At 50.2% G+C, this 12,095-nt stretch overlaps 1 protein-coding gene across 1 annotated transcript in view; it reads right to left on the reverse strand.

Moving 5' to 3' along the window:
* Positions 1-11,869, reverse strand: part of Ccdc180 (coiled-coil domain containing 180) — a 60,533-nt gene extending 48,664 nt beyond the window's left edge. The window contains exons 1-9 of the mRNA XM_023565524.2: positions 11,659-11,869; positions 10,260-10,450; positions 6,615-6,703; positions 5,105-5,214; positions 3,977-4,105; positions 3,784-3,894; positions 3,603-3,698; positions 1,783-1,946; positions 506-625 (exon numbers count right to left, since the gene is read on the reverse strand). Of these exons, the coding sequence (XP_023421292.1) occupies positions 506-625; positions 1,783-1,946; positions 3,603-3,698; positions 3,784-3,894; positions 3,977-4,105; positions 5,105-5,214; positions 6,615-6,703; positions 10,260-10,450; positions 11,659-11,727 (1,079 nt within the window). The 5' untranslated portion in view covers positions 11,728-11,869. The remainder of the gene's footprint in view (positions 1-505; positions 626-1,782; positions 1,947-3,602; positions 3,699-3,783; positions 3,895-3,976; positions 4,106-5,104; positions 5,215-6,614; positions 6,704-10,259; positions 10,451-11,658) is intronic.
* Between the last annotated feature and the right edge of the window lie 226 nt (positions 11,870-12,095).

The following is a 12,095-nucleotide window of genomic DNA, read 5'->3' on the forward strand; positions in this document are numbered from 1 at the left end:
AAGAAAGCAAAAAGGAATTCTGGAGATCTCCTGATACCAAAAACATGCCTCACAAAAAGGTCATTTAATAGTGCCAAGTTGTCCCTTAGAAAATAAAACAATTTCTGAACAGAATGTCCAGAGCCTGTACCAGTTCCCTGTCTGATGGCAGCAGCTTCCTCCCTGACCTCCTGGCCTCCAGTGTAAGACCCCTCTAACCTGCTTCCAACCTGCCTTAGGAAAAGGGCCAACCCCCGGCCTTGACCCACCAGCCCTAAGCCCTGGCCCCTGCCTGCCCTCCCCACCATCATCCTGTCTTGTTCTATGGTTTGTCCACACTAGGTTTCTTTCCACTGTAAAGGGAGCCATGTTCTTCCTCACCAGGGGGCCTGAGATGCCTGCGACCATGGGTCCAGGTGGCCAGCCCAGGACTGGAGAACAGGAAGATGAATTGTTCTGTAGGACACCTTGTGGAGAGGCTAAGGGCCACACCACCTCCCCACTGGGCCCTCAAAGGCACCCATACCAGAGGGTGCGAAGATGCTCCTGCCGCTTCTGCTGCAGGACGCGCTGGGTGCTCAGCATTTCCTCTAGTACCTTCTGAATGGCCGGAGGAGACTGGATACTCTCACTGGCCATAAACTCACTGGTGGCCAGACACATGGGCGAAGAAGAGAGGAGAGGACAGAATGAGATGAAAGGAGATCCATAGTGAGAACGTTCAAGGCCGTGGCTTCCTGCCCTTGCACCACCTCTGAATGCTATTCCTAGTCCCAGCCTCCCCTCTGGGACCCCGAGGAGAAGAGCAAGGCAGCGACAGGATGAAAACAGGTAGGGAAGAACTGGCAGACTTGCCACCGCTGCCATGGCACTAACAGCATGAGACCAGCAGACTCAGAGCCAGCAAGATCCTGAATGTCCCCCTCCTGGTCTGTGACCTTACACAAGTCCCTCCCACGTCTGAGGCTCAATCTTCACTTCTGCAAAATGGTGCTAATGAGAGTGCTTTCCTCATCTGGTTCTTGTGAGGACACACAAGCAAAATCCTTACCATGGCCATGCCCAGCTCAGGAGAAAATTCCAGGTACAAACCAGCCCTCACCAGCACTGCTGACATTTGTGACATTTATAACAACTCCCAGACCCCTCCCTGACACAGCCTTCCAAACAGTTTCTCTTTGGTACATCACTAAAACCCTATCCCTGGTCCGAGGTTTCACACAGGAAGATAGGTTCTGAACGTTAAAGCACTTGATCAGAGTCACACAGAAAGGCCAGGTAGAACCAGGCCTCAGGACACTTCATTCATCTACAACAAAAAGGCCACTTGTGAGGGAAGGGCAGAGATGGGCTCTCTCCCTGCCTCCCACGGGGGAAACTGCTCTGAAGGGTGGGAACTGTCAACCTGAAACACTTCTGTCCCCCAGGCCCAGCTATACCAGGTTACTACTAAGAATGAAGACTGAAAATTGTACAGAAAATCAGATGAATGTTTCCCCAACAATTTGTACTTCAAAGAATGCACATGAAATAATGTTTATGAAGATAAGTAAGACATGAAACTGCATGTACCATATGGATCTAAAAAGTCTGAGGAAAAGTAACATCAAAACATTAGCTGTGCTTCTTCCTGGGGGGAGAGATGGGTGGAAAATTCTATTTTCCTCTTGATCCTTTTATCTAGTTCTAACTTTAGAGAGAGAAAGAGAAGCATGCTAAGGACTGACAGGAAAGGCAGCAAGAAGGCTTCTAACCACACAGTCCAGTGGCCTGGGGAGGGCTGCAGCCAAGGGCACTGCTGACCTGAAGCTCTGTAGCAGAACCTCCTTCTTGAGGGTCTTCCAGACATCCACCAGGTCCTGCCAGCGGTGACGACTGTCAAGCTCCATCTGCAGGGTGGCCTCCATCAGGTTAATGTACAGCTGGGCGATGGCCCTCCGGTTGCCCAGTAAGGCATGGTTAATGATCTGTGGTCACAGGCAGACAGGGTCCAGATGGAGTGGTGCTCTCAAGGCCCAGCTAGAGAGGGGCAAGAGAGGCCGGAGAGCCAGGAATGGAGCAGGCCAGGCCTGAGAGGGGCTGAGGTGGAGTCTGAGGAGGCCTGAGGGGCTAGCATAGGAGAAAGCAGCCATGGATGGTGACCAGTGGCTTCCTTGAAGACTAACCCATACTCCTGACTGTCTGAGCCTCAGCCCAGCTCCAAGGTTACACTGGGTCATTCCATAAAGCAAGTGGCAGAACCTAAGCACTCTAGTGGGTGGTAAAAATTCACTGTTTCACAAATTTGTTCCAAAACCAGAATGCTCATACATCAGGGACCAGCCACATGTCACTGCCTTGAGAACAGAGACCCAATGGTCAGAACAGTCTTTAGTGTCCCTCCCAATGGTTCTCATCTGAGCACCCTAGGGATGGGGCAAAGGACAATCATTTATTATGGCACTATCTACCATTTCATATCCCTGTCCCCTTGAAATGAGAGCCCAGAGGGGCCTCAAATGCCCCCATTCATTTCCCAAAACCTCTAGAGAAGTGAGAGCCCTGCCAGGCTCAGCAGGTGAAAGCCCAGCCCTGCTTCTCAGCGCAGCCTGGAGTTTGGATTTGGTAGCAGAAGGATCGGCAACTATTTCCTCATTGTCCAGGTCCTCAGCCATGCTATGTGGACACAGCTATTTACAGCAAAGGGATTTGGTGAAATCCAGTGACACAAAGGCACATAGAGCAAGCAGCAAGCACTGCTTGTTCTAGTGAAAGATATAAGCACACAGTAGTGAAATGCTGAAGTCTGGACCCCGCGATTCTGACTCTCAAGGAGACAGTATCTAGTCTAGGGCAGTTGTGTGTGTTGGAGCCCTCCATTGTCATCCCCCCAACAAGTCTGAGCAGAGAGTACTGTCATTCCCATTTTATGGAAAAGGGCATTTTAGGCACAAGGGAGTCATTTGGGAGCTTCCACGCCAGGCAATGGAGGGAGAACTGTGTCTATGTTTGTCTAGGGCACCACACCATGGACTCGGGCTGTGCTCCCCTAAACTAGGTATGCTGCCAGGCAGCCATTATTTGGCCAGCTCAGCTCTGCACAGGATGAGGAAACCCATGAGAGTGAACTGTGCCTCTAAGCAGCTAACAGTCCTTCTGTGGGGTGGACGAGTCAGTCTTTGTTCTGGGTTTAGACACACCATGAACGGTACTTTCACCTGCTGAGGTCAGCATCTGGAGGAGCCTGGAGTGAGGAGAGAGAGCCCAGACATGGGTGTGGTTCAGCAACAGACACCAAAGGCCACAGGAGGAGGAGAGGAACAACTAGAAAGACCAGACGGAGTGGGCGGAGCACTGCTCTGCGGAGTGGAGACCCTGAGTTGGTGAAGCCCCAAGATGATCCGTCTGAAGTGGGGTGCTTCCTGCATTGCACATGGTATCTGAGACCCAGCTCGGTAGGTGTACAGTGGGATGACCAGCGCTCAAAACCATAGCACCATGTTAGCCGTGCCATTTTAAGGTGGCAGAGAAGCGTGAAATGTCACAGATGAGAAGCTTAACATTCCTAAAACCCCAGACGTGGGGAGTTCTGGGGTCCTGCTACTTTTCCTTAAGGCTGAACCCTACCCAAGTGGACCACTCACCAAGGCTTCTCCATTTATCAGCCTGTACACATCGGGCTGCAAGAGGTAGGTCGTTTTCTCTATGATTTCCACGTATTTCTTCAACACACTTTTTAGCTAAAGGGGACAAGGTGCAACATTAGTGATTCTCCCTTGTTGGAGCACTACCAGGATGCAGAAGGGTCGCCCTTGGCCAGCTTACCTTATCCACTCGGGAGAACTCCACTGAGAGCAGAGTGTCATCCAGTTCCTTAATCTTCTGCTTCTGGACCAGGAACATCTCAGCCACCTTATCCCACAGCTCCAGCAAGGTCTGCATAGAAGAGCTGGGTCAGGCTGGGGGCCACTAGCCTAGGTGTGGGGAGAGCAGGGCGAGCCATGAGAGAAACCCTTACTTGGATGGTACAGTCCTTGAGCTTGGAGTCATTTTCCACCTTTGTGAAGAGACTGTCTATGTCTTCATCAGACTCTGACAGTTTTTTCAAAAACAGTCCCCCTGTGTCCAAGATGATAGGTTCTATTTCCTGCCACAGGCCAAGAGAAGGATAGTATCAACACTCCAAGGCAGGAAGGCCTCTCTCTGTAATGCAAGAGTGCCAGGCCTGGCTCCCTCTCTCAAAAATAGTCATCATCTCTGAGAGCTAAGGTTTGCTAATTCACTCACCCCTGGAGGGCAGCAGCCCCACACCCCCCAGCAGGCACTGTGCCAAGGTTGAGCCCTCCTTCCTCACTCTTGTTGGTTCTTGTCATAGGGCAAAGGGAGGTTGGCACTCAACAAACACTAAATAAAGAAGCAGCCAAATGAGAGAATCCCCTGTTTATTTCAGACAAGGAAACGGAGGCCCAGGTAGGTTCCTTGACCAGAGCCAAAGAGCCTGTGGGTGACAGTAGTATGTGACAGGACTCCTGAGGGACAGGCCTAATGAATGTGTTCTTGGTGCTTCAGGCTGGGGTCAGGCTGGGATAGGGGCAGCATTTAAGCTTTGAGCAGGGCAACCAAACTCAGAAAAGATTTGGGGAGACAGGACTCAGAGAAGACTTGGAAAAGGCTTTGTTTGGAACTGGCTTTGGTTAGAGAACTTTTTTTTTTTTAACACCAAGTACATTTATTAGGAAAGAAGAAAGTTAAGAAATGTCCTCATATCTTTCCTTGAAAAAGAGAATATTCAATTGGGGTATATCATCCAGCCCTTCATCAGCAAGACTGAACAAGAGGCCCAAGGCCATCAAACCTGGAGTGTAGTTCCGACTTGGCCCCGTATCTCCCTAGCCAGCCAAGATATTCTGGGTCTCATGGCAAAATGGGGGTGATAGACCCTGACCTAGAGAACTGTTCAATAGTTAAGGGGAGCTGTGCCCACAACAAGCATTGGTATCTAACTGCTCAAACACGGCTACTACGATTCCACCTGCATCTTCCCCATGTTGTGGTGAGCCACAGAGCACCTGTCTGCTGAGCAGAAGGGAAGCTGGGTGCAATGAAAAACCCCCTCCAGGATGCCACAGAGGGGGCTGAGCCTCACCATCCCGATCTGTGCGATCTCCTCATGAAAGCTGGCCAGAGCACGCTCGTAGCTCCTCTTCTTGTGATTCTCTTGCCTTTCAAAGACGACGGTGCTTGCCCTCTCTGGCACTGCAGAGCAACAACAAGGTGAGGAGGCTCAAGAAGGGGGCTGTACCCCCAGGGAAGGGGGAGCACAGGGCGGAGAGCACCCGCACACAGGTGGGAATTCAGGCTGACCCCAAAGACAGGCCAGCAGAGCAGAGGCTTGAGGCAGAAGGGAAAAGACGCAGGTGCTCCCTGAGTGCTACAGGGAACAAGATCTCCAGCACACTTCTAAATACCAAGGAGCTGTGGGCTGCAGCTCAGCGTTACAATACTTGCCTAGCACATGTGAGGTCCTGGGTTTGATGCCCAAGACTCTAAATAAATAAACATATAAGTACCAAGCGTTTCCAAAAGGCATCTATAAAATTATAAAATTTGTTTTTTTTAAAAATGTTTTAAAGTTACAAATGCATATATGGATGCTTTCCAAATTACAACAGCATTATGTCCTGATAAGCCTGATAAGTCAAGACTATCATAAGTTCTAGATGCCTTTAATATATCCATCAAATATAACTTAGCCTATCCTACTTCATATGTACTCAGAACACTTACCTCAGCCTACAGTTACGCAAAATCACCTAACACAAAGGTACTTTGTGATAAAGTGTTGATTATTGGGTAGTTTTTCAAAAACTATGCTGAATAAAAGTGGAATCAGAATGTGGAATGGGGATGATTTTGCACCATTGTGAAGCCTGAAATATTATTGTAAGCTGAGCTATCATAACTCAGGGTACTCACTGTAGAAATAATAACCAACACATGCAGAGTACTTACCACCTAGCAAACATTGTCCTAACTCCTTTACCACGCAGGATGAGGCCAGGAGGTGGAAGGATCACTTGTGTGATGTTACAAGTGGGGAAACTCAGGCTCCGGGGTTAAAGAGCAAAGTCTGTGGCTGAGCAAGGCCCTGGACAAGGATCCCTGGCCCAGCCTCTGGAATTCGCACTCCAAGCTCTACCCACAGCCTGCATGCATTTGGGAAACTGGATACCATGTGGATTAGTGGGTTAGGGGGCTCTTGTGAGAGAAGAGGTGCTATTCTGGAAGGGTAGTTTTATTTCTGCTTTGTTTCGCTCTTTTATTTATCTCTAGTATGCTTGGGTTACTTTTTTTAAAAAAAAACTTTTTAAATCATAAAGACAAAGGGAGTCTATACGAGATATAGTTAAAATAAGACAATGTCATAGGAAGAAAGAAAATGTGGACTGAGAAATGCCACTGTGAAATCAAGCAATATCCTTCAGCCAGGTGTTTTTCCTAGGAGGTACCCCCCCCCCATGCAGGCCCAGTATCTATCCAGCTCCCTGCCCAGCGTGAGCTTCAGGGGTTTCATCAGAGGGACTCCAGGAGACATCCTGGCAACGGCTCCCTCCTCCCCAGCGCAGACCTGTGCTTGAAGCCGAACTGAGGCTCACCAATGGTGTCCACGAGGCCCTGCACTTCTCGGGCAGCAATCTGGCTCTCATTCTCTCGTGCCTTTTCCCTTCTGGCTTTTTCCTTTTCCCTGAGATACAAACAGAGGGAAAGAATAAGCCCTGGCCCCTGACCCCACAGAGGGCAGTTTTGGTATACAGGAGAGCCTTCAGAGAGACTGCAGCCAGTGGATCTGGCCCAGCCTGAGTCTACTGATCCCCATGGCAGTACCCAGTCTCCCAACAAACACCCCCAGGCACTCTTGGCCAGAAAATCTGCAGGTTGGAGCTAGGAGGTTAGGTCCCTGCCCTCAGGAACCCTGCTGCAGCTTGGGTGGTAAACCAAGTGTGGTGCTGGCCAAAATCATTTCCATGTGGGGAAACTGAGGATCAGAAGGGCCCTGAGCAGCCCAATCAAGCTCTCAGCATGATTCCTCATCTGTTCCTTCATTAACCCTATTTTTCAGGAGAGGGGGACTTAGAGGAGCCACTGTCCAAAGCAAAGCCCCAATTCCAACACTCACGACTGCAAGACTTGTGACACCGAGGCCTCTGAGGTTTATTTAGGTCTGGGAGGAGAAATCTGGGATCTCAGGACAAATGTCTCAACAGGGAGGACCAAAGTGGTGGATGTGACATTAGCTTTGGAATAAAATTCAGGAAAGCATCATGTACAGGCAAGCACCACAGAAACCCCAGAGTTTTCTGTGACTACTGCATTGCTTGAGGTCCCCATGGGCCCAGCACTTTCTGGTCATCTCATCATGAGATGGTCTCCACTGCAGACCAGCAGGCAGGAAGGCCGCAGGGCTAGACTGCAGTGACCAGGGCCCAAGCAGCTCTGCAGAGGTGTAATTTAGGCCTTGTTAGTCGAAGTGCCCCTGGCCCACGGGAGCCCCTTAGCAGTCTACCAGGACAATGAGAGCTACTATCAGCTTTGGCTTCTCAGCCACTTGCTCCTGGGACTTGGGGACTTGGTTAATACTAGTGGTGATCGACCTTCTACCTTGGGCTGGTTTCCCAAGAGCCCCATCTGTGTGAAGGAACAGAGGACTGGCATTCACTGGCCAACTTTTCAAGCATTTGCTTGAGGCTTGAGAAAGATGAGGCATCTGACCCTGACATTTCCACGCAACCTAGACCGCCCTCCGTAAGCCCTGTAGATGCCTAGAGGCAGCTGGTCCAAGCGGCTAGAGTGCCAGCTCCCAAACGGAGCAGAGAAAGAAGAGCAGAACAGCCAGAGATGTGGGGAAGCCGAGGGGCCAGTACTGGAGGAGGGAATAGCAGCCTAAAGTCCACGCAGGCGGAGAGTTGACAGCAGTTCCCAGGTGACCTGTGCAAGAGTGGCTGAGGCGGGGAGGAGTTGGACGGCCACCGGCTGATGAGCACTGAATCAAGCAGAGGCTTTTCTCTGACACTTGGCCTCAAGGCAAGCTTAGGGGGACAGAGACAGGGCAATGTCTCAGTGGCTGAGATAGGCTCCCCTTTCCAGAAAGGAGAGGCTTATGTGCCAGGAAAAGGCCTCGGGAAGGTGAGAGCCTTGGAGTTGATGTTTGAGAAGGGCTTCCTGCCGCGGAGAGGGAGGAGGCTTGAGGAGATGATGAGGGGAAGCCAAAACTGCACCTAGCTCTTCCCAGTCCCTGGAAGGCCTCTGGGGTTGTCCAGGTGGGCAGGGAGGTCCTGCTTGTAAATACAGAACTCCTGGGTGGAGACTGGTAGAGAAAGAGGACCTGGGGGAGAGTGGCAGCCTGGGATAGTTGCAGTGACCCTCCAGGCTGGCTACCTAGAGGTCCAGGTGAGCTAGGGTGCTACATCTGGGAGCAGCCCTCCCCATCAAAGGGGTGATCCAGTTCCTCTAGCGTAGGTGGGAGGCTGGGGCTCTCCTGGGAAGGGAGAAGGATGGAGACTGAAGAAAGTGTGTCAGTGAGCCAACCACTGGAACTGAGCTGGTTAGGAAGAAAGCAGAGGGAGGAGGTGCTGTGGCAGAAGAGGGACGGAGACACTTCTCAGGGACAGGGGGCAGATCACCCCAGAGAGATTTTGTCATTTTGTCTAGTCATCTTGTCAGGTTACAAATATATCATTATTTTTGCCCAGGGCCATAAGGAGCTGTGCACTGATTCTGTCTAGGACAGAACTGGGCTTGTCTGTTTATCCCAAGAAGATAACATAGCACAGTGCCAGCATTATCCATGACAAGGGCCACAGGTATCATGAGCTCCTGACTGATGTTGTATCTGGATTTAGGGAAGACGGGCAACCCTAGGCTGAACCCTGGGGAAGAAAGGACCCTCTGAAAACATGAAGATATCAAGATACCCCATCCCTGGATGAGAAGAGGCTAGCTTAGAGTGGACTTGAGAACTTGTGGGAGCCAGAGTCACAGCCAGGCTGCCACATCTCCCTCTTGGAAGACATGCTGGGTCTTGGACAGTCCTGGATGCTTGTGCCTCTGTACCCTCTCCAGGGCATCAGGCTGGGGACAAGAGCTGGGAAAGGTTTGCCTGGCCATGGCTGCAGTGGGGCAGGGGATGTGGCCATCTGGGGGCAAAGGTGCCGAGGGTCAGAAGTGTCAGAGGAGGTTTCCCTGGGAAAACCGAAAGATCCACTCAGGGCAGAGAGCTGAGCTCAGTACTGCATCTGTCCTCGCCCCACAAAGGTTGAGAAGGACCACAAGGCCAGATAGAGGAGACCTCTACCTTCCCATCCCCTTGACCCCAGCCAGGTCAGTGGTTTGTATTTTGTTCCAAGTTTGAGCTGGAGGAGCATAAGGAAAATACTCCCCAAAAGTTCTCTCAAAAAGTTGGGAGACAAATGCTAGCCTCCTTTCTTCTGTTTTTCTTTTCTGTCCAGCTGAGAAGTCAGTGAGCAGAAAAGGAATGCTTAGGGTCTCAAGTTTACTTGTGAATTTGGATGATCTCAAGGGATGCCCGATCTCCCTGTCATGATCCCATGCTCCCAACTCAGGGAATGGCACATCTGCTGTCCACCCAGCACTCAAGCCAGAGACTAAGGACTCCTGGGAGCCCTCTCCAGCCATCCAGTGCACCACTAGGCCATCTGCACCACCAATATTGCAAGGATGACTGTGGTGGCCTCTCTGGACTCCCTGCCTCTTCCTGAGGCCCACCCCTATACTCTGTAGAGTTGCCCAAGGGATCTTAGCTATACAAGTCAGGTGCTTACTTTGGTAAATTTCGGAACACTGATGGTGACCTGCAAAGTGTATCCCAGCTTCATTTCCTGCTCTTTCTCCAGGCCCACTAATGGCCCCCTGGGAATGGGTCAAGCCCATCCTCAGAGACTTTTCCCATCCTTCCATTCCTCATCCTCTGGTCTCAGCTAATGCCCTTCCCCAGAGAGCTTTCTTGACTCTGAGTCAATGCTTTGTAGGGGAAAGTGCTTATTTATTATTGCCAAGGCTTCAAGTTCCATGAGGTCAGGATCCTCCTACCCAGTGGCTGGTTCTAGGCATGAACTCAATAATCACCGGGGGGAAGAGAAGAGCAAATGACCCTTTGCAGTAGGTATGACTACCTCCCTTTTCAAGGGACATACTTGTGACTTCATTCCTGCCTGGCACTCTATGTCTTTAAAGACACTAAGGTTCCCACAGTTTGTAGGGCGGGACCTGACAGCAGAACCAACCTGCATAGAACAGGGTTTTCTGTGACCCAGTCATTGGGGAGGCTGGCCATCCACTTCCGCTGCCGAGGGGTCAGGGTCTCCCCTTCTGGAATCTCCACCTTCTTCATCACAGGTGTCTTGCCACATTTTGAGGTCTCAGAACGCTCCACAGCATGCTTCCTGGAGGCTGCCAAGGAGTGGACCAGCTGCACCTGAATTTGTGGGAGGCCAGGATGGGGGTGGTCAGAGCTACAGACTCCCAAGACCCTCAAGACCCTCAAGCTGACTGTGCCTCTTAGAAGAAGAACACTTGGAGACCTGCCACCAAGAAGGCACTTTTCAGGGACACCTCCACCCCTCCCTTCCCCTCACACACACACACAGAGGACTCTCCTTCTTCCTTAACCATTATCCAGCTACTGTAAGGACAATTAAATAAGGATTAAAATGCTCACCTCAGTCTTTTTTATAATTATAACGAATTTTTAAAACTAGAGTTGTCCAATAACAGGGGATTGGTTGAATAAAAATGTAAGTCCCTTTGACAAACTGTTAGATGTTTGTTAAAGATGAACCTTACAAAGGAATTTTCATGATATGACGAAATGCTTATGAGATTATATATAAACATGTCAATTAGTAGTGTAAGTTTCAATATTTACAATAAACAGAAAAACCCCTGGAAGGAAGGATGTCTAGGGTTAAGAATGGCATATTGCTTAAGGAAGGACTTTGGGAGTAATTTAGTTGTTTCTTTGGTTTTAATAATTTCCAAAGATTTTACAGAGAGTATTATTTAAACCTCAAACTAGGACTAAAACTCCTACTTAAAGAAGCAGTAAATAACTTCAAAGGGAGGGTCCATGGTGGTGGATTTCTTAACTGTCTAGTTTGGTCTGTTAAAGAGGACAGCGCAATTTCAACAGAGCACACAGTCAAGGGACTTCACTTTAATGGGGGGAGGGCCCCCATTAAAGATCAAGGAGCAGCCACTAGTACTCATGAGGCCTGTGAATATCCACGGACAGAAGAATGGGTCTGTTAGGAGAAGAAGCAGGTTTCAAAACACTAGCACAGAATGAAATTCAGTTTTACATACTAATAATTAGCACAGTTTTAATGAGTGAGAAAGATCCAAGCACTGAAAGTTTAATCCAGAATGTTCCTGAGGACTGTAATTTAAATTGCAAATTTCAACTTCAATTTTCTGATTTTGAAGAATAAGCGTCCTAACTCTCTGTTAGTGCACCGGAAAAACTAATGAGTTACTTTTAAGTCGAAGTAATTGCAAAGTCGTTACTTCATTAGACTGTCAGGCAAGAACGCCTGTGGAAGGAGGGAAGTTGGAGGGAGCAGAGGGGAGTTTGTGGGCACAGCTGGAAGGGGTAACTCGGGGGGAGGGGCGGTGGATGGGCCCTACCTGAGCCTGAAAGATCTGGTGGTAGACTTTGCCATTCGGCACCTGGGTCGCCTTCCCCACTGAGGACATCTCGGCTCTCTCCGGGCCGGCCGGAAGCCCCTCCTGCAGGGAAGCTGTAGTCAGGGAAACGCGTGGGCTGTTGGGTCTCAATTCCCGCACCGGCTGGGAGCAGACCTGGGACTGGCGGGCCCCAGGGTGGGATCGGGGAGCACTAGGGCTTTTTATTCTAAAGCAAACGCAGAAGGGAGGGGCGAGGAAAAAGCAATCAACAAACAAACCTCAGACTGGCAACGAACACCTGGAGGTGGGGCTGCTCTCGCCTTGGTGCAGGGGGCAAATTGGACAAGGACTTTGGGGACGCAGAAAGTTAGGGATTGTTTGTGCTACACCCTGCCAAGTTCTTCTGGGACACAGGAACGCACCCTAAGTGTGAGATA

This window comes from Cavia porcellus, unplaced genomic scaffold (assembly GCF_034190915.1).
Source record: "Cavia porcellus strain 051 isolate PalLab524CR breed Dunkin Hartley unplaced genomic scaffold, mCavPor4.1 scaffold_1, whole genome shotgun sequence".
Taxonomy (NCBI): domain Eukaryota; kingdom Metazoa; phylum Chordata; class Mammalia; order Rodentia; family Caviidae; genus Cavia; species Cavia porcellus.